This window comes from Podarcis erhardii (assembly GCF_964252035.2).
Source record: "Podarcis erhardii genome assembly, chromosome: 3".
Classification (NCBI taxonomy): domain Eukaryota; kingdom Metazoa; phylum Chordata; class Lepidosauria; order Squamata; family Lacertidae; genus Podarcis; species Podarcis erhardii.
The window spans coordinates 109067060-109084137 of NC_138507.1; the positions used below are offsets into that span (position 1 = coordinate 109067060).

Below are 17078 nucleotides of genomic sequence, written 5' to 3' on the forward strand. Positions count from 1 at the left end.
CTGTGGACATGTGATATTGATCCAGGAGTGGCCATCATCGATGTACCAGCCACAGTTGGTAAAAGATGCTTCTAGGTGCTACAGCTACCTGGACCATGATGTCTTCAAGAGCATCCCCAAGCAACTCGCCTATTATTTGGGCGATGGACTGGCTCTTAAAATCTTATGTCTGTCATCAGCGCTGCCAGGTAGAAGGCAGGTGGTTTGTGCAATGAACACTACAGCTGCATGCGCTTTCTCATCTAGCGGGGATGAGACTGCTAAGGGATGTGCCAGCTTGCCTTAACTATGACCAAGAGGCAGGTTTCTTCTCCCCCCCTCCTCCTTTTTTATCCCCGAGGAGAACATAATGCTCCAGTTGTCTTGGATACACGGCGGTGTATGTAGCATTGTAATCAAATATAGGCCGTCTGTAGTTGCATTTTGGGATTTAAATCTGACCTCTGATCTCAGCAGCAGCTCTGGTGAGATGGGCAGCGTAATGTAGCACATGTGTGGAAGTTGCTGAGAACAAAGGGAAAGGGAGAGAAGGAACAAAGGTAACTCTCTTTTGCTCCTCGCCTCTTGGATTTTCCTTGAACATATGCTTTAAATGGATGAGTGTTTCAGGGGCCTGATGGCGGAGCCAAACAAATCTCTCTCTCCTGTTTGTTGGTCTGCCTCGATTGGAGCGTTTAGACGTTGGGATGAAATTCGGCGTTCAGTTGGGGTGTCTGTGTTTGAGTTCAGGAGCCGTCCCGACAGGCTACACCCATTGTCAAATCGGAAGCAGAAATTATGTGTTTGGTTGGGATGGGCAAATCTGGCCATTTTGGTTTCTTCCAGTCTCTCCCCGCCCCCCCGAATCTTAACTTCAGTTCTTCACATTTCCCCATCCGTTTGCATTAAAAAATATTTTCATCAGCATTATAATACAGATTTCTCCTGATACACATGTGTGTATGCAACTTTGCCTAATATACACATTTTGTGGAGCAATTTCCCCTAAATTTCAGGTGTTGCTTTCACTAATATGTGCCTTTTATTGGACACCTTACTCCACCGCATGCATTTTTGTACACATTACTTCTCCAGAGAACTGTCTTGCAAAATTTGAAGAATTGTGAGTTTTGAAGGATGGGTGTGCTTCATTTTTTCTTGTGTTGTTTCAGAAGCATGAATAGGCACATTTATCTTTAAATGAGAACTGAAACATATTTTTCTCCTCACCCCTAGCACACAGGTGTTGTAATGAGATCTGTGCCAAATGTCAGACTAAGATTCTGTGTTCCAGGTTCGGACACCAGCTGAATCGCCACACCTGGTTTAGAGGTTGTGGCGCTTGGGGAAGAAAATAAAGATTCAGAATGCCTTGTTGTGAGATACCAGAAGGCCTTTGGATGATGATTGTGATTTAGTAGCATAAGAATTTTGTGATACTAAAGCCTTTTTTTTAAAAAAAAATACTGTGATCCTGTTTGCCCAACTGCTTTAAAGGAAATTTAGAGAAGTTCATGGAAGAAAAGTCTGCTTCGAAAGTGTTGTATTCCACCGAGATATACTTTTGAGTCGACCCATTGAAAAGAATGGAGCAAACTCAATCATGTTCATGAATTGAGTGGGTCTACTCTTGAGTACGTCTGTTGGTAATATCACTCAGGAAAGATTGTCTCGCAGGAAAGATTGTCTCACATACCCAACAGTGTTAGAAATTAGACAGTTGCCAGGCATGTTTTGCACCGGCCCAATTGCAACCATGAGGAGATCTCTGGGTGCAAAATGCCCCTTAGAGAAGGATCTGAAATATTTTCCCTTGAAGCTTGAATTTGTTTTATTCTGGATTGTTCTATTTGATGTTTTAATGTGTTGAGATTTGTTCTATAAAATATAAAGCGGTATAGAAATGAAATGAATACTAATACTAAAAACAAGCTTCATTGTGGAGGAAAAAGGCACCTAGACATTCCATTGTGGCAACCGTAACCTAGGTTTAATGTGCCTTTGGCGATTAGATTAGATCTCTTGTGTTTCTGACACAATCACTGTGCTCTGCAGGTGAGGGTTTCCTGCAGATACCACCTAAACTTGAACATAGGAAGAGCCTGCAGGATCCGGCCAATGACCCATCTAGTCCAGCATCCCATTCTCACAGTGGCCAGCAAGATACCTGTGGAAAACGCATTAGCAGGATTCGAGCACAAGAATTCTCTCTGCTCCTGTGATTTTGAGCCACTGGTACTCAGAAGCAGGGGACAAGGGGATGTCCAACTATGACACAGAGGTTGAATGCTGTTCAGCAGCGTAAAATAGTCGTGTCTGTTTTTACGCAGACTTCCTCTCTCTCTCGCCCAGCAGGCAAAACAGGTTTTATGGGATGTCAGATCATAATGACAAGTCTAGGAATAACCCTCCTCCGCCTCCTGATTCCCCGCCCCCACCTACACTCTCATGCAGGTACACACCCTAAAGAGCATTGCAACATAATGCACTCTGGTATTAAATGCCAAAGGTTTAAGTTCTGGCGTAATGAGGCCGCAGTCCAGCCGTTCAGAGGCCGATTGGAACGTGCAGTGCTGAACAAGCAGGAAGCCAGAACACAACTCTATTTAGGAATGCTGCGAGTTCTCTTGCTTCAGTTATCCCCTCTTTATCCAACACGCTTGCTGGCTGATTTGACTCCTATACAGACAAGGATGTGTGAGGGTCCCGTACTCAGAGCCGTCTTGTACAGTGGGGATTCCCCCCCCCCCCAATTGGGGAGAAATTCCACAGTGAAATTTTATTCATAAAATAAATTTGCAGCTCAGTACAGTGGTACCTCGGGTTACAGACGCTTCAGGTTACAGACTCCACTAACCCAGAAATAGTACCTCAGGTTAAGAACTTTGCTTCAGGATGAGAACAGAAATTGTGGCGCAGCGACAGCGGGAGGCCCCATTAGCTAGAGTGGTACCTCAGGTTAAGAACAATTTCAGGTTAAAAACGGACCTCCAGAACGAATTAAGTTCTTAACCCGAGGTACCACTGTAAACGGGTTCGATATCCGTCCGCCTGGGCAGTTCCAAACACCTGACTTCAGGTGACTTCCCCTAGCAAGCATGCACAAATACATGATAAATCTCTTGGAGTGTGCTAAAAATTAGTACATTAACAGTTTTTCTTTTCATAATAATAGCAACAACTATTATTATTAATTAATTTATTATTAATTAATTAATTAATTTATAAGGAAAGGAGTTGATCGACTTCTCTCAACCTGATATCTCAGAGGGGTCATGTTGGTTGGGGCTGATGAGAGTTTTAATCTGACAACATCTGAAGGGTACTGGCTTCGGGAAGGCAGGCTAGGTAGGCACGTCATCTTGCCCATTCTAAATTAGCTTCATATGATCCCATGGTTTAGCTTGGGAATGTGACACAGAAGCTCACATCCTTTTCCAAGTGCTCTAGCCACAGTTTTCCATGTTGTCCTACCAGGAAAGCTATTGTCAGTACCAACTCACGTCATGGTTTGAGGCAGGTTTGCAAACCATAGTATGGAGGTTAGTGCCAACTAAGTTAGCCAGTCTCCAAACTAGGGTTCGTCAGCCCTCTTCAGACCATGGTCTAGCGTTTAATGGCCTTGCATCATGGCAAACCATGGCAACCTAGGAATGAGTTGGGAACCCACGCTTGTGGGGCAGAATGTACAAAGGCTGTTGAGAAAATTGGAATAAGATGTTTTAACTGGGCTGCTGTTTCTTAATCTCAGTGTATCTGCCTCCCTCCACCGCATCCCAAATCTGCAGTATGTGTTTCTGAATTGTGTGTGAAATACTCTTAATGTTTAACAAGATTCTATGCAAGTCCTTAACAATATATGGGGGTGGTGATGTTGTGCCATGTGATATTTCTGGATGTTTGGGACAATGGGTTGTCCCCAAAGTGTCCCTTTTATGAATGGAAGGGCTCCTCCTGCTCATGGAGGAACTGAGATCTAATGCAAGATCCTGCTCGAGAAAGTAGGGGGATGCTATTTACACCCATTCATCCTGCAGCCCCCGCCCTTGCATAACTACCTATGCTTTTTGGGCAGTTCTCTCAATCCTATGGAGAAGCGATTGCGAGTTGCACAGCCTCCATTCTGCATGGCAAAGAGTGGAATGTCCTAGGTGCCCGGGTTAAAATTATATCACTGTTGTGGGTTATGGGCGGTTTTGGGAAAGGTGCCTGTATCCTTATCTTGGTTCCCCATCTTTAAAAAAAGTGAAATAAAAGTAAACATCAATGTACCTCTCAGGTTTTCAGTTTTGTTTTGTGGATGCCCAAGATATAAGGAGTGTAAAGGCATTGCGTGCTCTGGTTGCGTATCAGCTGCCTGTTAGCCAGGTCTGAAGAAATCGCTTTGCCATTGCTATAGAAACCTTGCCTTGATTAGATGTCATAACTCTGTTTGATTCACACTGATATGGCTGTGGGTTCCCACTGTGAAATGAAGACAGGTTTCTTTTTATATATGCACAGAGAATATAAATTCTGCTGCTTTATAGCTTACCAAATGCTTAAGTGGTTTTTGATGCAGAATTTAATTAAAGTAGTTGCAGGAAATAGTAAAAAAAAAAGGTATCTTTTTTTCTATGTGTATATGTGTTTGGACCATAATCTGAAAGTTTAACACATTGGTGGTAAACCTTTTTATGAAATATTTTAATTTAGAGAGAGCTTGTATATCGGGGAGCTTATATCTCTCCAGGGAGCAGCAATCTGTCCCTGTGCTTACAGAATAATTCGGTGTAGGCAAGGCAAGTCATCCTTGATGGGTCTGAACAATATTGAAGGTTCAGCTTTATTTGGGCCTTGCTAGTTGACATTTTTAATGCAGTAATTGCCTGGTTGTTACTTTGTGGTTGCTAGCGATCCAACCATCTTTCTTGGAGTTGTCTTCTGACTTCAGGACATGAAGAATACTGGAAGTGGAGAGAATTTTTCTTGCAACAGAGAAACTTCATTTTCATGGCAGCGTGTGTCCAAATGTTACCCATTCCCAAATCTTCATCATTGGTGGATGCTGCACATAATTGTGGTTCCACAAGCACCGTTGGTGACTGATGACCCTCCACCTCAAACTACAAAGCTTCTTGTCCTGTTGAGTTTTCAGTTTGTGTGTGTGTTGATGTTTTCAATTGTTAATCATATTTTTATCTGTTTTAACACTTAACTGGTTAATTTGAAGCAGAAGTCGTTATAGTGGATTATTCACCTGCAAGCACAAAACGGCTCTGGATATTTGTGTGTCTGTGATGTCATGGATGCTATCCAGTCAGTGCCTTCCACAGCTAGATGAACGCTTCTTCCTCCTCCGTTTCATTTCCAACCCTACTGCAGATTTGCAGTTTTTCTTTCCCAGAGCTTGACTACATAGCAAAGAAAGCGAGAGCTCTTGGAATTTTGCCCTCCTCTTTCTTTTATTAAAATAAAGCGCAACCCATGATGTCCATCTTTACCTGCCAATGCCGTAGTAGTGAGTGTGTTGCCCCCCAAAATTGCATTTCCTTCAGAAATGGCAGGCCCGCCAATACCACACTTTCTGTATATTCCTGCCTTCCAATGAGCTCAAAAGAGCTCACATTGAGCTTTTGCCATGAAAATGCCCCCCCAGTGGGAAATGGCGTCTCTGATTCAGCCACCGCCAAAGGGGGAGGGTTAAGAGCAACCCACCGTTTTAATACTGTTTATGAGAGCAACAGTTTACGACGCAATGTATCAAATATTAATACGAGGAACAGAAAGGAAGGCAAAGGACTTGTTCCTCTTAATGGTGCCTGCAGGCAAATGAATACACAGTTGCCAATAAGCGAGTTGAGGGTGGGTGGAAAGGAGCCGAGCAAAGATGGCCCGAACAGTATCGCCGCCTATGCACCCACCGCTATATTAAAAAATTATTAAATTTCAGGTTGGTAGTTTATTATGCACTTTAATTCTCCAAAAAACATGGAGCCATGCTCTCAGGAAAAGGGTCGTAGCTCAGTGCTCTCTGCACACAGGAGGTTCTGGGTTCAAGACTCCTCCCTGAAAGCTTGGTGTCAGGGCCGGAATCAGGCGTAGGTAAGCAACAAAGCAATGCATCACTCCAGGCCAGGGAATGACCCTAAGCTCTGGCCTAGTGGTCTCAGCAACTCTTCCCAGGAGGTCTTGTCCCGATGAAACAGTTGCGAGGACTGAAGGTCCCCGCCTTCCCAGTAGCCACTAGGCCTCCACCTCTCCAGGGCCTTTCCCACGCAGTCTCAGGCCATGTCTGCGCACAGTCATCCGCTGCTCTGCCTGCCTAATTTCTCTCCATGTTATGGGAAACCAGGGGGAGGGGAGCTGCTCAAAGGAGGAGACTCCCTGGTTTCTTCAGCAGCCTGTCTCCACTCTGCCTGTTGGCTAGCCTCCGAGTCGGAGTCTGAACTGCTCTCTGCCACGGCCTCTTCCTGCTCACTAAAGCCTGTTGCCTCTTCAGCTTCCGACACCACCTCCTCCCAGCCTGCTCTCTCTTCTCCCTCTGAACGCTCATGGTCATCCAGTCCCCTGGCTCTGAGCCTTCTTCCCATGAAAGTTCCCTGACAGGTGCCTTCATCCAGCCAGTCCATGGCACTTGGAGACCTGTTTCCAGTTACTTTCAACTAGGGTTGAGGAACCCGACTCAGCCTGAGGACTGCATTCCCTTCTGGGCATCCTTCTGGGGAGCGCATAGCAGTGGTCAGGCGAATTAGATGCAAAAATGGGCAGAGGATGGGATGAAATTTTCTACCTTGTACAGTGGGCTAGTTTCTGCGCACCCTATCAGATCCTTCTCTGTCCTCTAAGCAAGAGGCCTCATAAGAGATCAAGGACATGTTCCAGCCCAGGTAGAAAGGAGGCTACAAAACAGGGTTAGTGTGACCATGGGAGAGTCCTGAGGGCCAGATGGAGAGGCCAAGAGGGCCGCAATCCACCCCTGGGCCTGAGGTTCTCTCCCAGACCTCTGGTGCTGCTGTAAATAATAATCATCTGGGCGGACCAATAGTTTTGTTCATCTATAAGGTAGCTTTCTGCTTCAAACCATGATGGCTATACTCTGTCTCCACTGTATGTTTCTGAATGCCAGTTGCTGGAAACCACAGGAGAGCAGAGATAACGCCAAGGTTGCAGGTTCGATCCTCTAATGGGGACAGGGGCATTGCGAGTGGTTGGACTATATGATCCTCAGGGTCGCCTCCAATTCTCTGATTCTATTAATTCCTGTGCTTGGATCCTGTGTTCAGAATGCTGAACCAGGTGGGCCCCTGGCCTGATCCAGCAGGCTCTCCTTACGCTTCTATAAAAGCTTTTTTCCCCTGTTTCTAGGCCAACAAGATTAAATGGGTCCAGTAACTGGAATGACTCCGGACAAGAAAGCTGAAACGCCGGGGGCAGAGAAATCCGCGGGGCTGCGGCACATCCAAAGAATGGGGAGCTTGCCGGAGGCGGTGGACGCGGCTCGGCCAAAGGCCACGGCCGTGGATAGCGAACTGGCCGACGACGAACTCACAAACTTGAACTGGCTTCACGAAAGCACGAACCTCCTAACAAACTTCAGCCTCGGAACTGAGGGTCTTCCGGTGGTTAGCCCCCTGTACGACATCGAGGGCGACAGTGTGCCATCCTACCCTTCTTCCTGCTACTCCAACCCCGAGAAGAAATCTGCCACATCGAAGCCCCCCTATTCCTTTAGTCTCCTCATCTATATGGCGATAGAGCATTCGCCCAACAAGAGCTTGCCGGTGAAAGAAATCTACAGCTGGATCCTGGAGCGCTTCCCGTATTTTGCCACGGCCCCCACTGGCTGGAAGAACTCGGTCCGGCATAATCTTTCCTTGAACAAGTGTTTCCGGAAGGTGGAGAGAAGCCACGGCAAGGTGAGAACTGGGCGCTTTTTGCTCTTCCTTTTGTTCTTTTTTTTAAAAAACAAAAACCGTAACCAGTTTGCTTTGCTTGTTGGTTTAAGGGAAAATATGGTGGAACTTCCTTTGATTCAGATGTTTTGTTGGAACACACAGACACAAACCATGTCTTTGCTGCCCTACAATTTTGAGAGGGGGTAGCCCTGTTCAGTTCCCTGCAGTCAAACCAGGAAAGAGTATTTTGACCCTGTCCAAAATGACTTGACACTTTCCTTCCAGGGGAGTGCAACCCCATCCTGACCAGGCCGCCTTCCCACCTCCTGGGCTGGAGAACTTAGAACATGTAACACCTCTGTCTTTTCAGAATACGGTTTCAGTTTGTTGCTCCACATCTGGCCCACCCATCAGTTCCTACAGGCACCCATCTAGCACCCTAGCCACCTAGGACTAGTCTGATGTCAGCAGGTTCCAGGAATCCTCTTTGTTGTGTGACTTTGTCAGGTCACCTTAGTTTGCTTGGGAGCCTGGATGAGAACTAGGAGGCTGATTCTCAGTATTTATTAGCCATGTGCAACAATAGTTTGATTTGGTCTGTTTTTGCAACTGTTTTTCTTTCTTTTTTTTAGTTTGCCATGGTAAAATTGAAAACAAATCGGTAGAACCGAAAACAAATTGGACTTCCACCTAACTTTGCCCGCCTCTCCAGAGCTTGTAGCTGCAGTATTGGGAGCAAAACTCAGGCTCGTCTTGCTCCCCAGAAACAGATGGAGTCTTTATAGCACAGCCTTCCTCAGTATGGGGCCCTCTCAATGTCTCTGGACTACAACTCCCATCATTCCTGATCATTGGCCGTGCTGGCTGGGGGCTGGTCGGAGCTTGGAGCGCAATAGCATCAAGTTGGAGAAGAGTGTTGTCGTGCATAGGGCGTGAGAAGGACTTCTGCTAGGTGTCCTTGTTTAAAGGAAGGATCTTGCAGTTCAGGGGAAGAAAAAGAAACTCTTCCACTTTGGAAGAGTTTGTTGGCTTATGGAGACCCTTGTAGGTCTGTCCATGAATGGGCATCGTGCAAGGAAGATAACTTACCCACAGCCAGTGTTCGAAGCTCCCATTGTTCTAGGCGCATTTTGCGACATGGAATTTCATTAGCGCGAGCCTGTGCTGGGCCCGGGGGTAACCCGAGAACTGCAGTCCAGGACTGGTCCAGAATCCGAAGGTTCCACTAGGAGACAGTCCGACAGGGTCAAGGCAGGACACGAGGCAGGAAACCAGGCAAGGACAGGTACAGGATCTCAGGCAGGGTCTGGCATACAGCAATGTTGCTCCTGCAACATGGGGTGGGGTCCGACAGCCTTTTATCTTTGTCAGGGTAATGGCCGGTCCTGATCCCCCAGTGACTCACCTCCCTGTCTCGCCCGAAGGCAAGCACTCCTCCTGCGAGTACTCAGGTCTCTCCTTCTCTCAGACCTGAGTCTCTGCATCTCGGGAGACGTCGGTGGGTTGTTAGACCCAGAGGCCGCCTCAGCCTCTCCTGACCCAACTGGTAGTGGAGCAGCTGCACGTGATTGCCCAGCAGAAGGCAATGAGGTAATCCCTGCATCTGGAGCCAGGACAGGCTCAGGCCCCTGACTTGGCCCAGCTGGTGTCTGTTGCAGGGGAACCTGTGCAGACTGGGGCTCTTCAGGATCAGGCCCCAGATTTGGTTCAGATGATGCCTTAGGCAAAGGATATGGTGCAGACTGAGACTCCTCTGGTTCCGAGCCTGAGCCCGAGTCCCAGGCCATCCCAGAGCCGTTTCTGAGCTCTGCACCTAAGATTTCAGATTAAAACTGCATAGTGGAAGGAAAGGAGGACTTTTTTCTGCCTCCCCACTTCCAGCTACTCTCTGAAGACTGGAGAAGAGACCCTCTTAAGAATATTGGGGTGGGTGGGCAGGGGAAGGACTAGACCCTGTGAAAAATGAAGATAATGTTTTAGATGCAGTTCATTCATTTTCCACTGTATTCTTGTTGTTAAAGAAAGCATGCCTAGACATTCCATTGTTGCGTCCATAACCTAGGATGAAGGTGCCATTTATCTCCTAGCTTTCATATCTCAGTGTCTAACACTGCCTGCGGCAGGTAGCAGGATACAAGGGACTGTCTCTAGTAAATTGAGATTATTGGAACAGGTGCCGTCAATGTCTGCGTCTGTGTATTGGTAACCAAGGGAGTGGAAAGGCACACTCTTCCTCCCTTTCTGAACACTGATGACTCAGTAATAATTACACGCGAGCGTAAGACATGCCGCAGAAGTTAATATCGGTGCCCTGCTTGCCCACTCTTGCTGTTTTCCTTGCTTTGGTACCTGCCCAGGTGACTCAGGCTTTTGCCAGCTCTTTTGGGTGTACCTTTCAGAGCCTGTGCGCCCTGGGGAAGGATGTGGTTGTTTCAGAACAGCTGGAAATTGCATGTTGCGTCAGCCCCGCTTCCTAAAGTGGAAGAGATTAGTTATTTGAAAGTTGTGCTGTTTGCGGGGGGGCGGGGCGGGTGGGTAGAGACAGCTTAGCGTGTGAAGTATGGGCTCAAATAGCAGCCTGGTTTGTGTTGCCATGGCAGCATTTCCTCTTGCTTGGCTGGCTTGCGAGAGGCTGCCGCCGCCACGATGCAGAGGTTGTGTTCCTGCTGATCCGGTGGTGTGCCATTTGCTGAGGGTGGGGGCGGGCAGGAGGGGGGGAGGGAGGAACCTCTCTTTCCTCCGTCTTTTTTTTTTTTAAGCTCAAGCATGAAGGCACGTACAAGGCACACGTGTGTGCGTGTTGATGCAACCCAAACTCAGGAATATGAAAGGGGAAGAACACTGCCGCTTTCTAAGTTGCTCTGCAAAACCGGTTTTGGAGTTCCTCACAGAGGATCTGCTTATGCAATGGAAACAGGATACGTGCGCAGATCAGATCTGCTGAAATAACACAACTCGGCTTTGTTATATAGCCAGGGTAGCTGTCTGGAGCAGGGCGTGTTTCTCACCTGAGGGCCGTGCTTCTGCTAAATTGGACCCAGTTTTCAGGTCAAACGTAACTGCAGATAGAAAGCTGCCTTCTACGAGCCAGGCCGTTGGTCTGTCTAGCTCAGTATTGTCTACTTCTTTAGTATTTAAGGCAGGAGTTCCCTCTCTATGCTACAGATTGAGCATGTGCCCTACCAGTGTGGCTGGGGCAACCCAGTCAGATGTTGTTATTTAGTCGTTTAGTCGTGTCCTCCAGAGGTTGTTGGACTCCAACTCCCATAAGCCCCCATCAGCATAGCCAATGGTTAGCAATTGTGGGAGCTGCGGTCCAGGAACAAATAGCTGAGTTTTAAGAAGTACATTCAGGGGAGTGATTTCAGCTTCACCTCTGGTGATGATGAACTCGAAGTGACTGGCCAGGACGATCGGATAAAGCTATAATACTTTCAAGAGATGAAGTTGCCTTCCATACCAAGTAGGATGGAGTCTTAGGTGGTAGCCTTTCATAGCCAGCCACCTAAAACCTAGATATCCCAGGGTCTGAACCTGGGATCTTCCACAAACAAGCCATATTATCTGCCACTGATCCCAAGGTAGGCAACCTGGTGCTCACCAGGTGCTGAAACTCCCATTGCACAATACGGATGCTGGCCGGTGTTGGGTAGTGGTTACAGGGTCAGTCTAGGACCTTGTAGACCAGGGTTCAAATCCATGGAGCTCACTAGATGGCCCTAGGCCCAAATCACTGCCTCCCAGCCTAACTGAGCACATGGGGTTCTTGCTGCAGGGATTATTTTTTTAAAAGACCATTTTTAAATTAGCTTTTCAAACTTTATAAATTCTTTTAAACAACCATCAGAACATGTATCTCATATTAGTTGACTTCCCACCCACCCTTCCGTTTTGTTATTTTCGTACCTTAGAAAGCTGCTATATTACTTACATTTTAGCCATAACATATGTTAATCATAAATGATTAAACTACCACTATCAGCTGCTATACTTTAAATCCTGCATAACCATGATATTTTTTGAAAATATTTCCATTCTTCAAGAATTTTTTTTTTCATTCTGTTCTTTATTTATCACAGTTAAGTCTAGCCATCTCAGTATATTCAATCATCTTTGTTCACCATTCTTCTTTCGTTGGGACTTCATCTTTTTCCATTTTTAAGGGTTGTTTCAGGATTTAAAGGAGGTGTGGAAGCACCATGGACGCTACTTTGAGCTCCTTGGAGAAGAAATTTGGGATGCAGATGCAGTTAATTAAATAAATAAGAGCTGCCTCAAGCACCCAGAAGAAAGATCGAGATGCAAATGGAACGAATGGTTGTTATTTTGAAACAAGCTCCGTTAATTCGTTGCCTGAAGAGAAAGAAGCCCATAGCACCCTTTTCCACACGGCCTTTCCAAATGAGATACCATTAGAAATGCAAGCAAACCTGCTATTAAGAAATTACGCTATTAATTGTATCCATTACTGCTTTCAACACTTCTTAGTTTTTCAGCGATGGTTTGCTTCCAGCAGGCGCTTTGAAGCAGAATGGTTGAGTTACGCACGTAAACCCCTCTTCTTCTTCTTCTTCTTCTTCTTCTTCTTCTTCTTCTTCTTCTTTGATCACTCATAGCTGAGTAAGACTGTCTTCCATTAACAGTGAGTCCATAAGTGACTGTGGAGGCCAATTCTGGATCCACACATCCTTCCGCAGTTGGGGACATAGGTTTCCAGGCAGGAGTTGATCACGGTGAGGGTTTGCCAAGCGTGCCTTCCGCTTAGCACGTTTCTCCCTTTCATCCTGAGTTTGAACATCTTCCAAGCCCATGACACCTTTGGTAAAGGCTGTTCTCCAATTGGAGCGCTTGCAGGCCAGGGTTTCCCAATTGTCGGTGTTTCTACTACATTTTTAAAGATTTGCCTCGAGAGAGTTTTTAAACCTCTTTTGTTGACCACCAGCATTACGCTTTCCATTTTTAAGTTCGGAATAGAGTAGTTGCTCTACCCCTGTGTAAAAAGAAGGCGGAGGCTGCCTCAGGCAAGCCAAAAATGTCTTATCTTGCAGCCTTGAACATCATCACAGGCATTAAAGCTTGGTTCAGATATTTATTTGGTTCCTGAATACGAAAAGCCCCGCTCAATCAGGCCAAAGGCCCATCTCATCCAACATCCTGTTCTCACAGTGGCCAACCAGATGCCTATGGGAAACCCACAAGCAAGACCTGGGGCAACAGCCATCTCCCCACTTCTGATGCCCAGCAATTGTGTTCAGGGGCAGAATCCCCCAGCAGTGGTGGGAGGAGCACAGCCATCGTGGCTAGAGGCCATTGATAGCCTTAGCTTCCATGAGTTTCTCTGATCCTCTTTAAAGTCACCCATAACTACCATTGTTTTACGTAGGGGGGAAATACCCCCTGGTATTTGTCTGGTGCACACAGAATGCGGCATGTGTCTTGGGGAAAGGGGTGGATTTGAAAGTGGAGGGCGAGGAATGGAATGGAGTATCCCTGCTGGAACCCTGAACAGGAGCACTGCACACTGTAACACATTGTTGCAGACCCCACCTATAAGCAGCAAACCAGCCAGAACAACTTCCTGCAAAACCAGCATTTGGGCCACTGTCTCCCTTGCTATATTTTTGCCTGATTTTGGGTTGTCTGGGAACAAGGGCAGGGCAAGGCTTTCTCCGTGTACTGAAGCCCACCCATGGAAGAGTTCAGCAGGCCTGCTGCTTTCTATTTTCTGTGTTTAGGATGTCTGTTAAGAACATGGTGTTCTAACAAGGGTTTGCGGGAGTGTGTGTGTGTGAGAGAGAAGGCAAATTCTATGCCAAACCTATCAGATAATTTATTTTACACCCTGCTGTTACAGAAGTTAGAATTGTCGTTTGTCCTGGCTTCGGGGCAGCAGAGTTCGTGCCCATGGTGGGCAGGACCAGGTTCCAAAGAGGCTGCAGCAATGGATGTCCGTTTTCTCAATGTGATGCAGGCTAGTTTCTACACCTTCTCTGTTCTCCATCCTGGATAGCAAGAGGCTTTCATAGTCTTGTAGATTTGGAAGGGACGCCATGGGTCATCTACTCCAACCCCTTGCAATGCAAAGATCTCAGCAAGAACATCCATGACACATGGCTGTCCAACCTCTGTTCAAGGCCACATTCCAGCCAGTCAGAAGTTTTTGCAGAGGGTGCAAAGCAGCTCTGGCGAGGGCGGTGGTTGGAGGAGGTATGTGATTTGGGGAGGGTCCTGAGAGCCTGGTGGAGAGATCTGGAGAGCTTGAGGTTCTCTAGGTGTAGACAACACTGATGTAGAGGGACCAGCTGTCTGGCTTGGCGTGAGGCAGTGTCGTGGTTCCTCTGTTGCTGTAAAATCGAACAGTATTCAAAACAGTCATGTTTCTTAGGGTTTGAATCAGGATTGCTGATGGTTTCATGCCTTGATACTGTGGCAGGTGTTGAGGAGGATGTTTGGGATGCCATGAAACATACAAGGTTTTCCGTCGATCTGTCGAGAAAGATGTTCTCTCAACTGGCAGCTTGACCCTTCTCCTCCAGCTTTTTCAACTTGCTTCCTGGATCTTATGGGAAAGTGTTTGGGGTAGGGGGCTGGGGATGGAGTTTGCAAACAAGCACTTACTTCCCAACATCTGGTGCTGTGCAGATGTTGTTGGAACTGCAGCTTTCCTCAGACGCTGCCAGCATAGCCAGAAAAACACCTGGAGGGCAACACCTGTCCCTGTGCCTTTCTGAAGGACCGTCCCTATCCCAAGGAACCATGTAAAGTTGATATTCCCCCCCCCCTCCAGTGTGGTGGGTGTGAGGCAGAAGCTGGTGAAAAAACCCATCTTAAGTGCTTGGAAGTGAGTAGCCGCCATGTTTTAAAAGGTTAACCTGCGCATTGGCCCCATTAAGTACATAGGATGGCTGTGATGTTGCAGAAGATTTGGTAGAATCTTGGTGTGTGCATGAATGGCAGCCTTGCTCAACCTGGTACCCTCCAAACATTGCTGGACTATAACCCCCTAGCAGTGTTAGAAATTAGACAGGTGACCAAGCGCATTTTGCTACTGGCGCAGGTCCAGTTGCTACCATGTGGAGATCTCTGAATACCAGGTTGGTGACTGGCATCTCCATCTGGCTGGAGCAGGTAAGAAGAAGAGCTTATTTATTGCATTTATTGTTGTTGTTTAGTCATCTCCGACTCTTCGTGCCACCATGGACCAGAGCACGCCAGGCACTCCTGTCTTCCACTGCCTCCTGCACTTTGGTCAAACTCATGCTGGTAGCTTCGAGAACACTGTCCAACCATCTCGTCCTCTGTCGTCCCCTTCTCCTAGTGCCCTCCATCTTTCCCAACATCAGGGTCTTTTCCAGGGAGTCTTCTCTTCTCATCAGGTGGCCAAAGTATTGGAGCCTCAGCTTCAGGATCTGTCCTTCCAGTGAGCACTCAGGGCTGATTTCCTTCAGAATGGATAGGTTTGATCTTCTTGCCGTCCATGGGACTCTCAAGAGTCTCCTCCAGCACCATAATTCAAAAGCATCAATTCTTCGGCGATCAATTGCATTTATAGTCCACCTTTTTCCCAAGGAGTACGATTCACACACACGCCTCCTCAGTTAATCCCTACAACAACCCTGTAAGGCAGGTTAAGAGGCTGCGACTGGTCTAAGGTCACCTAATGAGCTTCATGACTGAGTGGGGATTTGATCTCAGGTCCTAGCCCAGGCATAGACAAACTCCGACCCTCCAGATATTTGGGACTAAAATTCCCATCATCCCTGACCACTGGTCCTATTAGCTAGGGATGATGGGAATTATAGTCCCAAACATCTGGAGGGCCGGAGTTTGCCTATGCCTGTCTTAGTCTGACATTCCAACTGCTACACCACACTGGCTTCCTAGAGTCCTTCTGCTATGGGGCAGCTCGATAAATTAAGTAGGTAAGTAAATATGGGGAAAGGAATATGTCACCTAGAGAAGGATCTGAAATGTTTTCCTTGAAGCTTGTATTTGTTTTATTCTGAATTGTGTTATTTGATGTTTTAATGTGTTGTAAACTGCTTTGAGATTTTTTTCTTTAAAATATAAAGTGGCATAGAAATGATATACCCGTATATACTTGAGTATAAGCCGACCCGAATATAAGCCAAGGTACCTAATTTTACCACAAAAAACTGGGAAAACTTATTGACTCGAGTATAAGCCGGTTCACCACACCACAAACCTCCCGGTGGGACGGAGTGTGACAGAGGGGGCTTCTCTCTCCCCCCCAGCCCCTCCCGCCCCCCTGCCTACCTAGGGTGTTGCCGGGAGGCAGAGGTTGGTGGCGGCAGCGACTGAGGAAGAACAAGCAGCCCGAAATTGCTCCTTTTAGACTGCTCGTTTCTCCGCCGCCACCTCCGACAGCGGCAAAGGTGGTGGAGGAGGAAGGAACAGCCCAAAAGGGACCCTCACTCGAGTATAAGCCGAGGGGGGATTTTTAAGCATTAAAAATGTGCTGAAAAAGTCGGCTTATACACAAGTATAATTGGTATATATATAAAATTGCAAATTCCACAGGATAAAAAGATGCCTAGACATTCCATTGTGGCAACCGTAACCCACGTTCAAGGTGCCATTTGTTGATTAGCTGAGATACCTGAGTTTCTAACACTGCCTCGTGGCTGCGGCAGACTTTGAAGTGCAATTTGTCAGGCTTGGGGTGCAAGTCTGTCTCAGCAGCCTCCAGCCTGCCGTGAGCATATTTCATCTACGACCCAGAGTCTCTCAAGTACCAAAATTGGCAGTTCATCGTCACACGTTTGCAAACTGGATATGCTACTGCCTTGGGACTGTTTCTCTGCAGGAGCTATCCTGGAATGAGTCGGTTGAGAAAGTGGTGGTTCTGTCCTCTGACATGGCTTACGACGACATGCAAAAAATGGGAGAAGTCCTTCGTAATAAGCACGGGTGCTTTTGTTGTTTCCTAGGTGAATGGAAAAGGTTCTTTGTGGTGTGTGGACCCAGAATATAAACCGAACCTAATACAAGCCCTGAAGAAGCAGCCTTTCCCCTCTGCCTTTTTTTATACCCCACCAGCATCACCACTGAGGTAGGACTCTAAACACAGTGCAATCTGGGATGGGTGGGTGGTGGAATGCAGATTTCCGTCTAGATCAGTGTTGTCCGCAGGTGGTGATACATTTTTTTTGGGGAAAAAAATAGAACATTAGTTTTGGTTTTGGTAAGTCTAGAAGAGAG

At 46.9% G+C, this 17078-nt stretch overlaps 1 protein-coding gene and 1 long non-coding RNA gene across 3 annotated transcripts in view; one reads left to right on the forward strand and one right to left on the reverse strand.

Annotated features, from left to right (window-relative positions):
* The window catches only part of LOC309338042, a 47905-nt gene that overhangs the window by 22525 nt on the left and 8302 nt on the right, over window positions 1–17078 (reverse strand). The gene's annotated exons all lie outside the window — the stretch shown is intronic.
* FOXN2 (forkhead box N2) overlaps window positions 1–17078 on the forward strand; it is a 47510-nt gene that overhangs the window by 12876 nt on the left and 17556 nt on the right. For both annotated transcript variants that reach the window (XM_081854871.1, XM_081854872.1), the window contains exons 2-3: window positions 7327–7877; window positions 16808–16929. In XM_081854871.1, coding sequence (XP_081710997.1) covers window positions 7341–7877; window positions 16808–16929 — 659 coding nt within the window. In that variant the 5' untranslated portion in view covers window positions 7327–7340. The remainder of the gene's footprint in view (window positions 1–7326; window positions 7878–16807; window positions 16930–17078) is intronic.